The 21,592-nt window shown below is 37.2% G+C and overlaps 1 protein-coding gene and 1 long non-coding RNA gene across 5 annotated transcripts in view; one reads left to right on the forward strand and one right to left on the reverse strand.

The window, feature by feature from the left end:
• Positions 1–21,592, reverse strand: part of LOC143474044 (uncharacterized) — a 99,514-nt gene that overhangs the window by 64,723 nt on the left and 13,199 nt on the right. The gene's annotated exons all lie outside the window — the stretch shown is intronic.
• On the forward strand, positions 1,372–14,693 carry LOC143474037 (myosin-7-like). The gene is made up of 39 exons (XM_076971301.1): positions 1,372–1,448; positions 1,666–1,706; positions 1,837–2,044; positions 2,758–2,901; positions 2,987–3,143; positions 3,426–3,453; positions 3,550–3,658; positions 3,745–3,837; positions 4,660–4,723; positions 4,819–4,917; positions 5,015–5,118; positions 5,374–5,512; positions 5,905–6,023; positions 6,108–6,257; positions 6,368–6,538; positions 6,687–6,996; positions 7,092–7,171; positions 7,516–7,721; positions 7,958–8,081; positions 8,238–8,374; positions 8,464–8,719; positions 8,800–9,042; positions 9,123–9,299; positions 9,395–9,540; positions 9,633–9,723; positions 9,806–10,195; positions 10,405–10,531; positions 10,615–10,733; positions 10,815–11,011; positions 11,112–11,295; positions 11,512–11,677; positions 11,782–11,906; positions 12,030–12,338; positions 12,442–12,645; positions 12,729–13,025; positions 13,565–13,669; positions 13,876–13,971; positions 14,074–14,208; positions 14,586–14,693. Exons 3-39 carry the CDS (start codon positions 1,844–1,846, stop codon positions 14,604–14,606), a joined length of 5,823 nt encoding a protein of 1,940 aa, XP_076827416.1. The 5' UTR covers positions 1,372–1,448; positions 1,666–1,706; positions 1,837–1,843; the 3' UTR covers positions 14,607–14,693.

Raw genomic sequence — 21,592 nt, forward strand, 5'->3', positions numbered from 1 at the left:
CACTTTGGCCTGAGCTTTTTAACCTTTACCCTTCAACTTTCACACTTGGCATGTTAATCTTTACCACATTTACTACCTTACAGTGTTAATGACACACTTAAGAATCTGCAGGAAAAATCTGCACCTCAGCCCTTGTAATGCATTAGGTGCTGTCAGAAGAGAGATCATATGAGAGCTTGATGCAGACAAATACTAAAGACAAATTTACATAGAAAAGGTTGTTGAAGCACTTTGACCAATTTTAATCCTCATAAACAATAGCAGTAAAAAACATAAAACTGTCAGTATATGACAAAATAAAGAGCGATCCAAATAATAGCGTCATGTGCTCAAAAAGACAATGCATAAATGGATGTGGTCATAGATATCATACAAGCTGTTCTTCTCAATCACCAGAAAAGCACTTGGTAAGAATTTCACAGGGTTATCTTTGTCCTCAAGTGTAAAGGCAAGGAAACAATGCCATTTTGACGCCACGAGTCAGAGTATAACATTCACACCAGCTGAGGAATGACCTTGGTTGCACGTTACCATTGAGAGACAGACAGCTGATGCTTCTCTAATAGGGAAAAAGCACCTGTGATGCCTGAAAACAAAGACACCGAACTAGCCCCTTGATCTAAATAAACAAGATATAAGGTATATCAAAGAAGTGTGATATACTGTCTGTTCTATAATACATTTCTAGTCTGACAGACATGCTTGCTTTTAACAATGGCTACACCAAACATTGCCACATAATTGTAATTTGAAAATTATTCACATGGCTGCATTTTCTACCATTTTTCTACCAGGGACATATCTGGCCCTATATACCATATAACTGGATATCATATCCAAGGTCTCACAAGTGTGTCTGAGAACATCTACTAGTCAAGATTGTGCTTGTCAATCAATATGACTAAAACATCTACCTCTGTACATATCTTATCAAATCTGGATCTGAAAAATTTCTATAATATATTATATTTTGGTTCTGAAATATTTCTATTTCAGATGATGTAGGAGTGTAGAATTATGTGAGAGTGAAACATTTTCATGTGTTTCATTAAATCATACAACACTGCATTGATTTTTATCTAATTAAATTGTCTTGAAATGTGTTAATATACAGTAGATAAGGAAAATTCCACATAAATAGAATGCAATGATATAGGCTACTAAAAACAAATGCAGTGATGAAGCAGACATACATTTGCACGTATTCCTGCTATGTATTATGCAGTTGGCATGTCTAAAGTTCTCAATTAGCTCCCACTGGACCCTTGCTGATATAAACTACATGAACAAAGGAAACTGACCTCCAACAATGTCGTCAGTACTGTCACCAAAGTGAGGCGCTACAATACATCATATGGTGCCAGCAACCATATTTAGAGAACCCCTTACATTATAAAAGGGAGAGAGGAACGAGTAACCCAAGACTGGTTCACAATTGTCATCTATAGGTGAGTTTCTTTAAGTCTCAAGAGGATTGCAGTTTTGTGCTAGGGGGTGGGGTATTGCTGCTTTATTGTTACTACAATAGGAGTACTGTTCAAAGTTATTTTCATTATTGAATAACAAAACAAATTAAACAATCTTTAATAATCAATCTATGCTTAAAACTAAAACTAACAATGGTGTGAAGACTAAATGATTCATATATTTGGTTTGTCTGCTTAGATCAATACATCACCAGTTTCTGGAAAGGCAAAACAGCAGTGGTGAGCGGATGCAAATGCTAATAATTCCATTGATTTGTATGGCTTACATACAAATCAATACATACATAGAAATACATACATGTACATAGTGAAAACGTAACATTTCCAATAATATTGGTTTTTAAACAAGGGAAAGCATGGGTGATGCTCTGATGGAGGAGTTTGGGGCAGCTGCTCCCTATCTAAGGAAGTCAGACAAGGAGCGTCTGGAGGCACAAACTCGCCCCTTTGACATGAAGAAGGAATGCTTTGTCCCTGACACAGAGGAGGAGTATGTCAAGGCGACGGTACTCAGTCGTGATGGGGACAAAGCCACTTGTGAAACTTCTAAAGGAGCGGTAAGCATTTTGCTGATAGCTGAGTTCAGTGATATTGGCTTCCCCAACCTCCACCACAGAAAATACAATTGTGTAATTTAAAGTCTTAATATACTTGCTTTATTTTCTCCTGCTACATTAATAAGACAACCCACTCTTATGTGATGAAAAGCTGAAAAGGTTAAAAAGATAAAATTGGAAATAATCTGAAAAGTTTCTTAGCTATAATCAAGAGCTTGTAAATTTGATCCCTGATGATACCCGAGTCATCTGTGGGCGAGTCTAAGAGAGCAAAATTGGCCGTGCACCTCAGCGTCAATTGTGTGGCGCGTTACAATCAGTAGATTTACAAAAATTTTAAGTAGGTATATTTTTCTGTACGCTGATTGGTGCGCGTGCTTTGAGCTTCTTTTGTTTTGACATTACTTTGTTGAACACATGAAGCCTGAAGTAAAGACAGCTTTCGCATAATGTAGTGGAGTAAAAAGTAAGATATTTCACTTTCAAATGTAGTGGAGTAAAAGTAAAAGGTACAAAAAAGGAAAATACTTGAGTAAAGTAAAAAATAAATAAAAAACACAAAAAAACTTAAGTAAATTAACAAATTACACCACACCGATCATAGCTGTGTATTTGACATTACATTTATAATATATACATTGGAATAATTTGTACTCAATGTACAAACATAAGCATATGATAGCATGATATGATAGCAACACTTTTTGTTGCAGACTGTGACAGTAAAGGAGGTAGATGTCCACCCTCAGAACCCGCCAAAGTTTGACAAAATCGAGGACATGGCGATGTTCACCTTCCTGCATGAGCCTGCAGTGCTGTTTAACCTCAAAGAGCGTTACGCAGCCTGGATGATCTACGTGAGTTACACATGTGAAGTACTCCACCTATACATTTATTCTATATGGATGTAAAAATAGTAACCCTGGGTTTCTGTCTATACAGACCTACTCTGGCCTCTTCTGTGTAACTGTCAACCCCTACAAGTGGCTGCCAGTGTACAACCAAGAAGTTGTACTTGCCTACAGGGGCAAGAAGAGGAGTGAAGCTCCTCCTCACATCTTCTCCATCTCTGATAACGCCTATCAGTACATGCTTGCAGGTATGTTAAACTATTCAGCGCACAATCTGGGACCTGAAGTGGAAAAAGTAGAGCAGACAGCCATAATTTTCATAAATATCAGCAGTGTGTATTTGGGGAAAGTATTGTATTCTGTTTTACCCTGTATATGTAGATAGGTGTTAAATGAAAGAGACCGTAAGTTTCATTCTGAAACCTATATCAGAAAAGATACGTAACTTTACAAAATGTTTTAATGTTCATCTATTCATAAACTATACATTTGTGAGATTTTAAGCTGATTTAAAACATCCCTTGTTTCAGATAGGGAAAATCAGTCGATTCTCATCACGTAAGTTTATGTTTTATTAAATGAATTATAATTAGTTATATCTGTTGCATAGCTACATAAAACAGTTTAGGTTTCCTAAACAATGTCTCTATTTAGTGGAGAATCTGGTGCAGGGAAGACTGTGAACACAAAGAGAGTCATTCAGTACTTTGCCAGCATTGCTGCTGGTGGTGGTGGTGCTAAGAAGGAGACCAGTGAAAAGAAGGTTGGAACAAATATTGTTTACATATAAATATATAATCATAAATTAAAACATTTAATTACATTACAACATGCATGTTTTGTTCCCAGGGAACTCTGGAGGACCAAATCATTCAGTGTAACCCTGCTTTAGAGGCTTTTGGTAATGCCAAGACCATCAGAAACGATAATTCCTCTCGTTTTGTGAGTGTCCATTACTTCTCAAGTTCTATTTTGCCAGTATACCTACTAATATCAATGAGTATTTTTATGCTCAACATTCATTCACATAACACAGCACATTGCAGTAAATTTGTAAATAATTCAAATAGTTCCTTTTTTTAACTCACTCCTGAGCCTTCTATTACAGCCTGGGATTTTGAGAGAGTGGGGCAATATTTGTACTCTTCCTAAAATTGTGCTAGTCTGAACTGAGAATGATGATGTTATTTATGGGATATGTTGGAGCCATGCCTCACAAACCCACAGTGGTTAAAGTCCCAAGTGCCTTTTATCACTACAGGAACAACTTTGTTGTTAACCTTGTTCTCTTCATTCTATCAGTTCTTGTCACTTATTATTTATAATATAATATATAATAATCTAGATCATAAATTATTTCTTCTGTCAGTTTTTAAATTACACATCCTTTGGATGTTTCCATCACTTGAGACTGCCATATCGATTACCACTGCTGTTTCTGCATTTCATCTACTATCACAATATGTGGTTGGTTCACCGCTATGTGCTCATTTATCTGGATTTAGATATCCAACTGGACCTTAGTCTACTTAACACAGCCTAGATCCACTCTCTGTGGCTCCTCCTATGTTGGACTTAGGGGCTGTCCAGCTCATTTGACTGCATATGAATGTTCCCTTATATGAGCCTTGCATTTAAATGTATGTACATTTTGTTTCCTGGTTTGCACACACAATGTTGTGCTAATAAATGTTTCTAAGTCTTGATACTAACAATAGTTGCTACATACTGGAATTTTAAATCTTTTTCATTTGTTTCTAACAGGGCAAGTTCATCCGAATCCATTTTGCTGCCAGTGGCAAGCTTGCCTCTGCAGATATTGAGACTTGTGAGTACACTCCTGTAGCTAAATAAAGGTAAATAATCTAATTCTGGAAGATATATGAATGCATTTATTATACCTTATTTTACTTGGTAACACAGATCTTCTGGAGAAGTCTCGTGTGACTTTCCAGCTCAAGGCTGAGAGAGACTACCATATCTTCTATCAGATACTGTCTCAGAAGAAACCTGAGCTACTAGGTCAGCAAACCAAAGACTTATATTTCACTAAAGTATTTTACGAAATGTACATAATGAGAAAAATGTTGCCATAAAATTGAACACTTCTTTCTTTCAGAAATGCTGCTTATTACTGCGAATCCCTATGACTACTCCTACATCTCCCAAGGAGAGACACAAGTGGCATCTATTAATGATGCAGACGAGCTGATGGCTACTGATGTGTGTAGCAAAAGAGCTATCTATATATTCATTCATTCATCTTCTCACTATTTTATTTTAACAAAGGATCTTCAATTTAACTTTAATAGCGAGAAAACAATCATAATGTAACAATAATGTTTACATAATGCTAAGTACCTTTAAGGCTAAGACTAAGTACCTTTATTGTTTTGAAAGCACTGTCCCTCAATGTTGTTGATTCTTGAGGTGCAGCGATGTAAAATACCTACATTTGAAAAACACTGTGCTCTCTAGGAAGCCTTTGATGTGCTGGGCTTCACCCAAGAGGAGAAGAACAGTATATATAAGCTGACTGGTGCCATAATGCACTATGGAAACATGAAGTTCAAGCAAAAGCAGAGAGAGGAGCAGGCTGAGGCCGATGGCACTGAGGGTCAGTTCAAACTCAATAATCAACTGTGTTTGGTAATACGGTGAAGACAGGACATTGGGCTATAAATTGGAAGGTTGGGTGTTTGAATCATGGTTTTGCAATGAAGCCAATGTTGGGCCCTTGAAGAAATCCCTTCACTTCCTCAGCTCCAGGGTGTTGTACAACATCTGACCCTGTGCTCTGACCACAGTTTCTAAATAGAAGCTGGGATATGCAAAGACTGCATTTATTGCCTTGTACCTGTACTGACTGTAGAGACCAGATAGTATACACAAAACACAATTTCATGGAATTTCATGAAAGGACATTCTGTGTCTATGAGCTTAACATAGGTGTTGCAATATACATTAATCAGGAACATGCAGTAATAATGTGTATGTCTATATCTTCAGACGCTGACAAATCAGCTTACCTGATGGGTCTGAACTCTGCTGATCTCATCAAAGCTCTGTGTCACCCCAGAGTCAAAGTAGGAAATGAGTGGGTCACCAAAGGACAGAATGTCCAGCAGGTGAAAAATATTTTTATGTAAAATAATAATTAAAGTTTTGTTAAAAGAACTTTGCTGCAACAAATAATTTATGTCTTCCGTCAGGTATATTATGCAATTGGTGCCCTGTCAAAATCAGTATATGAGAAGATGTTCCTTTGGATGGTTATAAGAATCAACCAGTCTTTGGACACCAAGCAGCCTCGCCAGTACTTCATTGGTGTGTTGGATATTGCTGGCTTTGAGATCTTTGATGTAAGTTATTTTGCTATATTCAGTACACCACTTCCAATGTTCAAATACTTTCATTAGGGTACTTCTTGTACTTTAGCTGTACTAATGACACTAATTAATTTCTGTTCCAGTTTAACACATTTGAGCAGTTGTGTATCAACTTCACTAATGAGAAGTTGCAACAGTTCTTCAACCACCACATGTTTGTGTTGGAGCAAGAGGAGTACAAGAAGGAGGGTATTGAGTGGGAGTTTATTGATTTTGGCATGGACTTGCAGGCTTGTATTGATCTCATTGAAAAGGTGAGTTCAAATGTGAATTCTGAGACATGAAATTTGAGATAACATCTGAAAATAACCAAATTATTGGTTTCAGTTTAGTGTCAGTGTCAGTTTGTATAGGTGTCAGTTTCAACTGAAACAAACCAATTTCTATTTTTTCCATTTGTAGCCCATGGGCATTATGTCCATCCTTGAAGAGGAATGCATGTTTCCAAAGGCCAGCGATTCCACATTCAAAGCTAAGCTTTATGATAATCACTTGGGGAAATCTGGCAATTTCCAAAAACCAAGGATTGTAAAGGGTAAACCAGAGGCCCATTTCTCTTTGGTGCACTATGCTGGTACTGTTGACTACAACATCATGAACTGGCTGGTGAAGAACAAGGATCCCCTCAATGAGACAGTTGTGGGGCTGTACCAGAAGTCCACCATGAAACTATTATCTTACCTGTTTGCAAATTATGCTAGTGCTGACTCAGGTATGTGGATTCAGCTGCATGATGAATTGGTGTAATGCATCATAGAAATAATCTAATATACTGATTTCTGATTCTTGAATAACTTTTCTTTATAGCTATGAGTGAAGGAGGTGGAAAAACCAAAGAAAAGAAGAAAAAAGGTTCTTCTTTCCAGACTGTGTCTGCTCTTCACAGGGTAGGATTAAGGTTTTAGTAAGCTTTATGCAAAAAAATCTGTACAAAAACCATGTAGCCCATAGGTAGGGTCAATTGATCATATAGATTCAAGTTGCATTTATACATTTACAGTGAGTTGCTGTTTTACAGAAATGGATGTGTACACATAGCCAGCCAAAATGATATTACATAGTGAGCTCAGTTTAGAAACATTCCTGGAAATGTGGCATCATAACAGCTCTTAAATACTTTGTAAAGTATTTTGGCTTAATTAAATGTAATTTTTCTTTACAATTTATTTTCAACCTGAAATATGTGTAGCTAAAGCCCATATACATTATGCTCTATATGTTCCATCATTAGGAGAACTTGAATAAGCTGATGACCAATCTGAGATCAACTCATCCCCATTTTGTGCGATGCCTCATCCCCAATGAGACCAAGACTCCTGGGGCCATGGAAAATCCTCTTGTCATGCACCAGCTACGCTGTAATGGTGTGCTGGAGGGCATCAGAATCTGCAGAAAGGGCTTCCCCAACAGGATCCTTTATGGAGATTTCAAACAGAGGTGTGGTTTGGTTACCCTTTTTTGATATAGCACACATTTTTGCCTTGAGTAATAAATATGTGATCTGATTATCTTAATGAAAATACATTTCACAAGAGTGTATTACAGACAATTATCTTCAGCCTGGCTGATGCAAAGAATTTTTACATAAATACAACAAATAAAAAAGTGAATGTGTGCAGTAAATTTTCATTCATGGACACAGATAAATTAGGGTGATTATCTGATTATCACAGATATCGAATCTTGAATCCTTCTGCCATCCCTGAGGGGCAATTTATTGACAGTAGAAAAGGAGCAGAAAAACTTTTGGGGTCTCTGGACATTGACCACAACCAGTACAAGTTTGGCCATACTAAGGTATTGCTTTGAAATAGAGAGACTGAATCTGATAGAGACACTGATACAAAATCAAACATGTTTCCAAACAATTATCAAATTATGACAATTTCTCTAAAGCATTTAGATTACTAATAAATATAATCTTTTTTTACTATTTTTACTTAAATCTTAAAGGTGTTCTTCAAGGCTGGACTCTTGGGTACTCTAGAGGAGATGCGAGATGACCGCCTTGCTCTCATCATCACTGGTATTCAGGCCCGGTCACGTGGTCTTCTCTCAAGAATTGAGTTCCAGAAGATTGTTGAGCGGCGGTAATTATGTCAATTCTTAAGAATTATATATTTAGTATTACTAACAGATTTTTTTTTTAAGTCTTAACATTTGTTGTGTCACCCTGTAGAGATGCCTTGCTTGTGATCCAGTGGAATGTTCGTGCATTCATGGGTGTCAAGAATTGGCCTTGGATGAAGCTCTACTTCAAGATTAAACCACTTCTACGGTCAGCTGAAGCTGAGAAGGAGATGGCCAACATGAAGGAAGAATTCCTAAAGCTAAAAGAGGCTTATGCTAAATCCGAGGCCCGCAGGAAGGAGCTTGAAGAGAAAATGGTCACGCTTCTCCAAGAGAAAAATGACCTGCAGCTCCAAGTCCAGGCTGTGAGTTAGTTATGATATTTCACATATTAAAAAGTACATATATCTCAGAATGATCTAATTCATCATGAATACCTTACCAGGAGCAAGACAATCTTTGTGATGCTGAGGAGCGATGTGAAGGTTTAATTAAGAACAAGATCCAACTTGAAGCTAAATGCAAAGAGCTGACTGAAAGATTGGATGATGAAGAAGAAATGAATGCAGAGTTAGTTGCAAAAAAGAGAAAACTGGAGGATGAATGCTCTGAACTTAAGAAGGACATTGATGATCTTGAGCTAACCTTAGCCAAAGTGGAGAAGGAGAAACATGCCACAGAGAACAAGGTGTGATCTTCTAATCAATATTGGCATGCTTATTGGATTGATTTGTACAAAGCTTAGCTTATTCTCTATCTTTTTGCCAGGTAAAAAACCTGACAGAAGAAATGGCAGCTCTTGATGAAATCATTGCTAAATTGACCAAGGAGAAGAAAGCTCTCCAAGAGGCCCATCAGCAAACACTAGATGACCTTCAGAGTGAAGAAGACAAAGTCAACACTCTGACCAAAGCTAAAGCCAAGCTGGAACAGCAAGTTGATGATGTCAGTGTCAACAATTACGTATTCATGAATACAAGATCATTACTGCTCAAATTAAAATAAATTACTATTGAAAATAATTATTATTTCCTATCCAGCTTGAGGGGTCCCTAGAACAGGAAAAGAAAATCCGTATGGACCTTGAGAGGGCTAAGAGAAAACTTGAGGGAGACTTAAAACTAACCCAAGAGAATGTCATGGACCTAGAAAATGACAAGCAACAGCTAGAGGAGAAGCTGAAAAAGTAAGTTTCTAATAAAATTAACAGAAAGCAAACATTAAAAATGTAATTTCAATGAGGAACCATCTAATGTTGACTTCATATCAAAAACTAAGGAAGGATTTTGAGATGAGCCATCTTAACAGCAAGATTGAGGATGAGCAAGCAATGGCAGCCCAGCTTCAGAAGAAACTAAAGGAGCTGCAGGTAATCTGCTGTCTCATTTGATTCACATGTTAGAATGATGTATTTGGACTTGCCACATTTACTTTAGTACCTTGAACTCTAGGCCCGTATTGAGGAGCTTGAGGAAGAACTGGAGGCAGAGAGAGCTGCTCGTGCCAAGGTTGAGAAACAGAGAGCAGACTTGGCCAGAGAACTGGAGGAGATCAGTGAGAGACTGGAGGAGGCTGGTGGTGCCACGGCTGCACAAATTGAAATGAACAAAAAGAGAGAAGCTGAGTTCCAGAAACTACGCAGAGATCTTGAAGAGGCCACTCTGCAACATGAGGCCACTGCTGCAACTCTGAGGAAGAAACAAGCCGACAGTGTGGCGGACCTTGGAGAGCAGATAGACAACCTACAGAGAGTCAAGCAGAAGCTTGAAAAAGAGAAGAGTGAACTGAGACTGGAACTGGATGATGTTGTCTCCAACATGGAGCACATTGTCAAGGCCAAAGTACGTACTTTACTGTTTGTTTAGTTCTAATCTTCATCTAAATACATAGCTAAATACATAGAGCCAATATGGTTATCAATCCTAATAATAACAAAGGGATAATGCAGTCCCAACAAATCGTGATTATGTAAATCTCATTTTCTTGGTTTATTTCTATTTTTCATTCAAATGCAAATTATTGCATGTCTGAATTCTATTCTTTATCCCAGACAAATCTGGAAAAAATGTGCAGGACTCTGGAGGACCAGATGAGTGAATATAGAACTAAATTTGAGGAAGGGCAACGCACCATCAATGACTTCAGCATGCAAAAAGCTAAACTGCAAACTGAAAATGGTAAGATCTTAGATAAGGCATGTTGTGAGTGTCAGAAAGCATTTTGTCAATTGTAATATCATGTTAATACATTTGTAATTAAGGTGAACTTGCAAGACAGTTGGAAGAGAAGGATTCCTTGGTATCTCAGCTGACCAGAGGCAAGCAGTCTTATACCCAACAGATTGAAGATCTCAAAAGACAACTTGAAGAAGAAGTCAAGGTATTTCTACAATTTGTGCTTACACATTTTTTTTTATTCTGGATAAGTGCTATTACATTTTAATAAATTATTTTCTTCCAGGCTAAAAATGCCTTGGCCCATGCAGTGCAGTCTGCTCGCCATGATGCTGATCTGTTAAGAGAACAGTTTGAGGAGGAGCAGGAGGCCAAGGCTGAGCTGCAGCGCAGTCTGTCCAAGGCGAATTCTGAGGTGGCTCAGTGGAGAACCAAGTATGAAACTGATGCCATCCAGAGGACAGAAGAGCTAGAGGAGGCAAAGTAAGAAATAAAACAGGTTTTCATCTAGTATTTAGCCTTCAGGAGGCAGTATAAAGAATTTAAAGAATGTACAAAAAAATTCCAAATTTTCTCTATCCAGGAAGAAACTTGCTCAGCGACTACAAGATGCAGAGGAAGCTGTGGAAGCTGTCAATGCCAAATGCTCTTCTCTGGAGAAGACCAAGCACAGACTCCAGAATGAGATTGAGGATCTCATGGTTGATGTGGAAAGATCTAATGCTGCAGCTGCTGCTCTAGACAAGAAACAAAGAAACTTTGACAAGGTAACAATGTGCTAGTTATAACTTCATAGTTTAACAATGTTGCAAAACTACCCTCTATTTGTTAGTAGACTTCATATGGTGTTATTCACTTATAATTCCAAAATGTATGTGATGGATATACACAAGAAAAAACTTTTTGCAAGCTCCTTCAGGTATCAGAATCTCTTTGCCAAATCAAAAAACCATAACTGATTTCACATTGTTTCTATAATATAGATTCTTGCTGAGTGGAAGCAAAAATATGAAGAGTCTCAGAGTGAGCTAGAGAGCTCCCAAAAAGAGGCTAGATCTCTAAGCACTGAGCTGTTCAAACTGAAGAACTCCTATGAGGAATGCTTGGATCATCTGGAGACCATGAAAAGGGAGAACAAGAACCTCCAAGGTAACATTTGTACATTACAAATGTACATAACAAGGTACATTTGTGTGACATCTCAACAAAAATTACAAATAACATACTAATCAGCAGTATGGTTTATTAAACAGAGGAGATTTCTGACCTCACTGAGCAAATTGGTGAGAGTGGGAAAAGCATTCATGAACTTGAGAAGATCCGAAAACAGCTAGAACAGGAAAAGGCTGAAATTCAGTCTGCACTGGAAGAGGCTGAGGTATCATTACAAGTTTATTTTTCAACACATTGATATAAGTTACAGACACAGATGTTTTCATTGGAATCATCTAGTGAATAAAAAATGAAAGTCATGGAAATTCTGGATGTCTTCATTTCATAGGCTTCTCTTGAGCATGAAGAAGGAAAGATCTTAAGGGCTCAGCTTGAGTTCAATCAAGTGAAGGCTGATATAGAGCGAAAGCTGGCAGAGAAGGATGAGGAAATGGAGCAGGCCAAGAGAAACCAACAAAGAATGGTGGACACCCTGCAAAGCTCTCTAGAGTCTGAGACTCGCAGCAGAAATGAAGCCCTCAGACTAAAAAAGAAAATGGAGGGAGACCTAAATGAGATGGAGATCCAACTTAGTCAGGCTAACAGGCAGGCAGCAGAGGCCCAAAAACAACTCAAGAGTCTCCATGGACATATGAAGGTATAAATGTCTGAAAAGAGTTATATGAAATGAAATGAGTAATATTGGAACTTTTTTTTATCAACTATGAATATTTGCTTCATTTGGGATTTTTATTTTCAAGGACACTCAACTACAGCTGGATGATGCCCTCCGCGCTAGTGATGACCTCAAAGAGAACATCGCTATTGTGGAGAGACGTAACAATCTGCTGCAAGCTGAACTGGATGAGCTGAGGTCTCTGGTGGAGCAGACTGAGAGAGGCCGGAAACTGGCTGAGCAAGAACTGCTGGATGTGACTGAAAGGGTTCAGCTATTGCACTCTCAGGTAGGTATAGATTTTTACTATTTTTCAAATACTGTAATATGATACAATATAATATAATATGACAAATATCTAACTACATGTAGAATACCAGCCTGCTAAACCAGAAGAAGAAGCTAGAGGGAGACACTGCCCAGCTTCAGACTGAGGTAGAGGAGGCTGTCCAAGAGTGCAGGAATGCTGAAGAAAAGGCCAAAAAAGCCATCACTGATGCTGCCATGATGGCAGAGGAGCTGAAGAAGGAGCAGGACACCAGTGCTCACCTGGAACGCATGAAGAAGAACATGGAGCAGACTATAAAGGACCTGCAGCACCGTCTGGATGAGGCTGAGCAAATCGCCATGAAGGGGGGCAAGAAACAAGTTCAGAAACTGGAGGCCAGGGTCAGTAGCTACAACAGGTTTACAAACATAACTAAAATAGAAATAGAATTACAACAATATCTCAAAATTTAGAATTTTGAAAATGTGCGAATTTTGGTCAGATAACTAACAACGGCCTATAACAATCTATCTTTATAAAAAATTATGTTATAATTTATATTACCCTTTATATTGCACAGGTAAAAGTAAACATTCAGTACTGTACTATAAAGTGCATATAGTAAGATTACGTACATGTTCGTCTACTGTCTGCCTTCTTGTAACCACCCGCGTCTGCACGGAGATGCTGAACACATTTTCTATGAGACACTAAATGCTATGCTACCATCTTTACTATGATAAAAATAGGTTAAACTCAACTCTTGTGAGCACATTTTGAATGAGGCAATGATTTACCATTTGCTTACAATAAGTTATTATACGCAGTACAAATACACAGAAGCATGAATTTTCAGGGTATTACTGTACGTAATCTATATTTTTATTCTATTTTGGACTGGAGTAAGTCTAGCAGGTTTATTGCTTGTTTTTTCTTCAAGGTGAGAGAGCTTGAAAATGAGGTGGAGATGGAGCAAAGAAAGGCCAGTGACTCTGTGAAAGGTATTCGTAAATATGAGAGACGTATTAAGGAACTCACTTACCAGGTAGGTCACTCTTTTTGAAGAAAAAAACAGCTATTACTAAAATTACTAAGCTACAATTTCATATTCATGATGAAAATATGTGTAGGTTATTGTGTTATTGAATATCATGGAGAAAGGATATTACAAAAATAATTTGCATTGCTAAGCAAAAAATTATAAGTTAAATAGAAAAAAACAAACTTTTTACTTAACATTTTCTCTCATAGACTGAGGAGGACCGTAAGAATCTCACTCGTCTGCAAGACCTGGTAGACAAATTGCAGCTGAAAGTGAAGTCCTACAAGAGAACTGCAGAGGAGGCTGTAAGTAACAATTTAATCATTCTATAACCCTGTGAGACTTTTTCTTGATTCATAATTGATTGCCTTAATCTTATTCTTTTAAATAAATTCTTAATGTTTCAGGAGGAGCAGGCCAATTCCAATCTGGGCAAGTTCCGCAAGCTGCAGCATGAGCTGGATGAGGCAGAGGAGAGGGCTGATATTGCTGAGTCTCAGGTCAACAAAATGAGGGCCAAGAGTCGTGACACTGGCTCCAAGGTGAGCAGCTTGAATATGCAGTATTTGTATTTCTGGCTTTTACTGTCATTCATTTAAAGCAGTTTAGTCATTTAAAATCACACACACACACACACACACACACACACACACACACACACACACACACGTCTGTTATGTATGTACGTCTGTGTGTGTGTCAGTGATATTCTTGATAGTTTGCTAGTAGAATGCATCAACGAAGCATATTTCACACAACAGACTCCAAAATGGTAATACTGTACAATAAACACCAATTGGTATAATTAATAATAAATACATAATTAGTAAAATAAACCAGCTTAAATTTACAGCATGCCTATGCTTTCCTATTACATGTTTTCCTTTTCACTTTCTTTCACTTTCTTACATTCTTACAGAAAGGACATGATGAAGAGTGAAGTTCTCACTTGAAACTCCCTTAAAACTGTTTTCTTCATGATTTATTTGCCTGTAGACAAATAGAATAAAATCAACATGCAACTTAACTTTCCTGTGCTGTTTGCATTTTCTATGATATGCATAACATTTTTCATCTATTCACTGTACCATTCACAACAGTTTTAATAGCTTGTGGCCTTTATTCGAGTCTCAACTGTGTAATTCATATCCGTACATTATTATTAGTGGTCCTGATACAGCTAAAGACCTTTAAATAGCTTTATAAAGCTTTATATAGCTTATATAACTGATACAGCTATAGACCTATTTATATTATCTTATATTATCTTATCTTATTATATAGTTATCTTGTTAGGCTATGTAAAAAAATGAAGTAGAGTCATCACCAGAATAAATAATTACAATATTTGTAAATAATGTCACATATGGACATTGATACAAATGAATTTCTATTTAAAAGTAATAATTTGAAACATCTATGAAACTCAACATGAAAAGCAATATCCACACAAGCTTCTAAACAAAGACAAATCAAGGTTGGGAGGAGCATAGAAATCCTTCACTTGAATTAACGTATTACCGTATTACCAAAATTTTAAAAATGCACTTCAATTAATTAAAGAGCTAAAGTACTTGCAAAAGTTAAAAGTTGCTTGTAACATATGTGAAAACATATGCAAAAGGATTCATGTAAATTATTATGCAAGATGATCATTAAAGATGTAAGGTTGCTTGTGACAGACATTATGTTTTTCTATCCGAACATCTGCTCTTTATCCAAAGGTAAAATGGATCATTAAGCTCTCACTTTACTCTTTAAATATACAGTATAATCAGTATCAAAGTAACTAGTTGTTAGTGTCACAATGTGCCGGTCCCTTAATCCCAATCTCCTCATTTTTAATAATTTCCCCTAATTTCCTAGCTCACCATTTAAGCCCATAGTTACCCATTGTCTGTGCTGCACACTGCTTCAGCCCAGCACACCAGAGACGCTGTGTGCTTTCAGAGCAGACTCAAGCAACTCAACCCTGCACCAGCCCTATGCATGCACAAGCCTGCATATTGCTCTTATTTCTGCTGCACAGTCAGCCCTTTGTTTTACGTGTATGCTTACTAAGAGATGGGAAATAAAGACCATCAACTGAACCCCTCACCTCCTGTGCCTCTTATGTTGCCATAACAGTTAGACAAATGCAGCATCCATCTTTTTAATGGAGTAGAGTAAAAGCTGAGCCTAAATAACCAAATATATTAATAATAATTATATAAATATGATATAAATACTTGAGGATGCCATATTGCTACATACCCCTGAATAGTATCTATTAAATTTTGGCAAAGAAATTTGTTTTCAAGGACTTTTTCAATATGACAGGCAGATTTTTTAAATACTTATTGCATTGTTTATGCTCAGTTTACTAAACAGGCATTTTGATATCATTGTAAACTGGAACTTGCATTATGCACTTGTGTAGTACAAAGTCTTCTGAAACACCTTCAAATATGGCATTACATGATGAAGTATACAATAATGGCTTAAGAATGCCATTTTAAACTACTAAAACAAATTTCAAATAAATGTAACAAATGTATAACTGATAACATGTTACAATGTAACATTTATGTCTAAATATATATTTACCATTACACTTATTACTAAAGGTATTTTACACAATGTACTGTCTTATTGTAAGTGTATATCATGACTCCCAGCATCAGATATTCATTGCTCTTATATCAATAAACACACAAAATATTTTTTATATATTAGAAACATGCACACCAATAACCAATATCTGTACAGCAGCTATACTTACCACTCTCATTATTCCTCTGGAGAACATTCAGTCTGCCAGGAAAACTTTGTACAACTAATCATAGGGAAGGAATAGAAACTACTAGTGCAAAGTGTTGAGGCCATATGGTGGCTAATTCTAAGGTGTTTATTATTATTACGTATGAAAGGAGGAGCTAGCACGGAACAGCTGAGGAAGGCACAGAGTGTTAACTGGGTCACTTAAGAAAGTGCAATTAAGAGAGTGCCACATTATATACAATCCTTGTTGGGGATCCTAGACATGCAATATTCTATAAACGTTACTGAAATCAGTACTGAATTACTCTATTATTTAATGGCTGATGTCATCAAATATTTAAAGAGAACTATATACATAAAGTATGCAATATATTACATTTGCAGTAATGACTGTAGGTCCTGTCTGTATTGCTGCCCATCTTGGCCATGACACCCTTGTAAATGAGATTGATAATCTCAATGGGAACTATCCTGGTTTTATAAAAGTTATAACGATTTTAAAGACTTAAATGCATGCAAGACAGAACAAAGACAAACAGCAGAACAGCACTCATGTTTCATTTCATCAGATCATATTTTTTGTGAAGAAAGTAAGCATACCTATTGCAAAAAACTTAGCTGGCAAAACTGATCATTGTTTGGGAGAGGTCTTTGTCTTCATCAAAATTTTATTTTCGCTCAATAGGCTTTGTGAGGTGAAAGTCTGAAAATGGTACCTGAATTTGCAAGTGAGAAGGTGCAAAGACCTATGTGACCCTTCATAAACAGACCATCTGCTGCAAAAGCTGCACACCAGCAAGGCTGCTCTTCTCAATCACAACAAGGCACTCAGAAGGAATTTCACAGCGTTATCTTGGTCTTCAAGGACAGAAGGAAGAAAATAATGTCACATACACTTGTCTTTATCACTTAGACGGCTGAAAGAATAGCAACAGACACAGAGATCTACATGGAGTCAAGGATCCAAAATGGGGACACACATTTTTAAAAAGCCTTAATCCTATTTCCATATGCTTCGTTGATATCATGATAAAGAAAAGACATCTTTAGATAAATAAAAAGGTTTAAAAACACATTACATATGTATAGTAAGCTACTGTATTCTGGAATCGGCAACATTCACAGACTGGCAAAATGTCATTATATATTTTAGTTTATCTTATGTTTGCAGTTTTATTAGGTTTGCAGCTTAAATATGTCCGTCAGTTTTTTTTGCATCCATTAAATATAAACCCACTCATTTCCTTTGCCAGGACTACATTAACTTTGCTGTATTCTGTTTGTGTGCCATGCAGCTGGGTTTTGAGTTCCTGATGAATCAATAAAATCACATGAACATACTTGCACTGTAAGAGAAATATAGGTTACCATTTGACTGATCACATGGCAAAATTAAAGTCTGAGTATTCAAGCTTGTTGACACACTAGACAACACTTCATGGTCTGGAGTCTAAAATGCTGATGTAGCAAACTTCTTATGGACTGGAGTAAGCAAATACAGTTTCAGTGCTCTGCCCGAATAATACAATTTTTATATAATAGTGGAGAATAAAAAATGCTTCCTGATAGAGATTTACAAACAACTGCGTTTCTCAAAAGCCCAAAAGTAATAAGTAATTACTTTACCCTTTCCATTAGCATCTAGTAGTCATGGCGGGGCAGTCATGGCCTGGTGGTAGGGAACTGGTCTTGTGACCGGAGGGTCGTGGGTTCGAGTCCCAGACCTGAGGCCATGACTGAGGTGCCCTTGAGCAAGGCACCTAACCCCAACTGCTCCCCGGGTGCCGGGCTAGGGCTGCCCACCGCTCTGGGCACGTGTGATCCACAGCCCCCTAGTAATCACTAGTGTGTGTGTGTGTATTCTAACTGCACAAATGGGTTAAAAGCGGAGGACAATATTCGATTGCGGTGTAAAAATCACAATTGACAAAATGCGGCACATTTACATTTAGTATTTATTGCATATCAAGCCTACACTGCAATAAAACCCTTTCAAACAGTTACACTTAAATAAGAATATAATTGAACAAAAATAAATTAGTAGGCAGAGTTCAAACTCTTGAACTTATTACAAACTAATTTCTCTTTGTTGATGTAACATACAATTATATGTTACTGGTAAACAGTACTACCAAATTTAGTTAACGCTTGCACACTTCAAGTCAGCAGCATTTTCTACAGGGTTTCTCTGTCTGTGCAGGGGCTTAGGAACGTTTTTGAGAGAATTCTCACAGGGGATATTCTCACTGATAAAGGAAATGTACAGTATATGAATATTAAGCTGTTTTGTTGAAATATTAGAAGAAATGTGTGAAAATAAATTATCTTTGTAAAGCAATGTTTGGAAGCTCAGAACTGTTGGGGAGAATTTAAAGATTTCTCTATTTTAGCTCACTAGCAACATATCTAGTTAGGTTAGAGTTTTTTTCATCTGACTGTTTCATTCAAATCAAGTCTTTCCACTCTTCAAGCTTCTTCCCAGTCCTGCTTTGGATGCAATTTTGGCACATTTCACAGTTATCCTCTTAAATACAGCACATAATTATATTAAGAATGATCTGTTTGAATCTGCATATTTTTCACTGTAGGATGAAGGTAATTCAGGTAATTATGATTTTTAAAATGCCTATAGCCATATTTGCGACTAAATTACCATGGAGACCTGAGGTAAATTCTCTCTTTTATGGGAGTCCTCTGTTAAAGTTCACCATGTTTGTGTTTTCCCCAGATGTCTTCTAGGAACACTACAGGCTGAATTCAAAGCATGCATTTCCATATATAGGCTACTCCCAGAAAATGTTTTCCGAGCTTGTGGTCGTCTGACAGTGCAATATAATCTGGGAACTAAAATCGCTCTTCCTCTGGTGCATTTATTGCTGTTTGGATTAAGTGGTTCAGATGATGGATGGTTTAAAATCACCTTAGTGTCACCGTTTCTAATTTGGAAACTCAGAATTTCCATTGAGCTCTGAATAACATAACTAATCAATAAAACAACAGTGGTTGATAATTTTATTATAAACTGGTTTATTTCAGCTGTTTGGCAGCCAAAATTCTTTCATGTTTTTAATCTTCATTAGTCTGTCCAAAATTAAGGGAGTGTGTGACGGGTAGGGTGAGCGAAAATAAATGGAAGCGATCACGCCAAGTCTCAGGGAAATAAGATGGTTTAATATGTAAAGTGCGCAAACCAAAACCCGTGAACTGATCCGAATTAAGGATATAATAACCAGCAGTCAACTGGTACAAAGACAAGACATATATAGACGAACAAACGACCCTCAGGTGAGACGGATCGCGGGCTCCGCCCACCTGAGGGACGAACACAACGCCACACCCACAGGACAAGCTGCTGCTGTAGACGGGGGCGACCAGTAGGGGGCCGCCGTACCGTGACAGAGTGACTGTGTTAAAAATTAGAGAAATATTGTAACATTGTATTGTTTATTAGATATTCAGCTTCACTGAGTGAGGACCAATAAGCACTCTTAAGTTACAATGTAGTCTGCAATTAACTGAAGACTGTGGGACATGAAACTTAGAATTAAGAAGCCATTTTAGAAAATGGTTTTATTTATGCTTATTTGTTTTTAGCTTTTTTAGCTAATTTTAGCAATTAGCTTTGCTTTTACAAAATAAATATGAAATTCACAATAATATGAGAACTTAATATAAATATTTCATGTTTTTATATAAGCAAATGTGCTATCACTAAGAAGTACTTAGTAAGTTATGAATGGGTCAGAACACTCATGTTACAAACAAGTTTAAGTACGATGTTAGTTATGAAGAGTTTCGGGAAACATTTGTAAATTTAAGAATGTTATTAAGTATGAGGTTACGAAGTACTTAGCATTACAAACGTTTTGGGAAATGCACCCATGATTCACAGTGACTAGTTTGTAAATTCAGGTCCACAAAAAGATAAAAGCATAGGTGACAAAGATGCCCGAAAACACAGTGACAAACTTGTGGAAAGGTTAATATCAGTTGAGGGATATAAAAAGATTTTCAAGGCTTTGAGCATACTCAGAAACACAGTTCCATCAAAGACATTTGATGTTTATTAATGACCCACTTCTATGCAACAAACCACTTCCATGCAAACAGCAAAACACAAGGTCAGATTAATTAATTATGTAACTTAAAAGTTACATAGGAATGCTATTTTGCCATTCTCTAATCCAAATCCACAAAGAAAATTAACGGATCTCTGCTGAATGATTAAGCCAAAAAAGGGGGGGGGGGGGGGTCATCAAATGTATGGATGGCAAAAATGTGATTTACTTTGCTAAGACACTTTGCTAAAGGAATCACCTTCAGTCCAAGGTGAATCCATATGTTCAGTCAAATCAAAATGACAAGATGCAACACCTAGAATGTTACTAATTACAGCATACCCATTGTCCAAGTGGACAAAGGTTATGCTTGTGGCCTCACACAGCTAGGGGTATTGAGGGACCTGCACAGCTGAGAATGGAGCCCTTAAATATGACTATAGGGTTCAGAATGCAATTTTCCACCTGTAGCACCTAATGCAAATCACTGCTTATAGGGAACAGTATAGGGTAGACCATACTCTGCAGTTTTTGAGAAGTCACATTTATTATAAGTGTATTTGCACCTGGAAGATGCCAATAGTGTTCTTGTCCTCTGAATTTAAGTGGTACATTGAGTTAAAAGTTCAGCAACCATGTTTTTCTTCCTCATTAGTGTTCCTCCCAAACACATATACCAAGGGGCTAAAGAGCAACGTTGTTTCTGAACTTTGGAAAGCTGGCCTTTGGACATGCTCAACCATGCATAAACCGAAATTATATGCCTACACTCCTCCTGCAATTGTTCTGCATCTGTCACATACAGTAATATTCCTGTGGGTGCCATCAACATGAATTACACAAGCAAAAATAGAAGTATGCTAGCATACTGCAATTAAAACACACCTGCTTATAAATTATTCGCAGTAAGGTCAGACAAATCTATGTCTAGTTGTCTTGTATTTCCATTTGTGAGCACAAACTGATGCACAAAGTATTTTTTTAAGTGGCTTTATTTTTTGTTTGTAATGTAAACAGCCCTCTTCTTTCTGTGTGACTTGCAAGCATGCGAGCATTGTCCTGAACAATCAGCCCTTACTTGTCCGCTCTAACCCTTTGTTCATGACAG

This window comes from Brachyhypopomus gauderio, chromosome 13, assembly GCF_052324685.1.
Source record: "Brachyhypopomus gauderio isolate BG-103 chromosome 13, BGAUD_0.2, whole genome shotgun sequence".
NCBI lineage: Eukaryota > Metazoa > Chordata > Actinopteri > Gymnotiformes > Hypopomidae > Brachyhypopomus > Brachyhypopomus gauderio.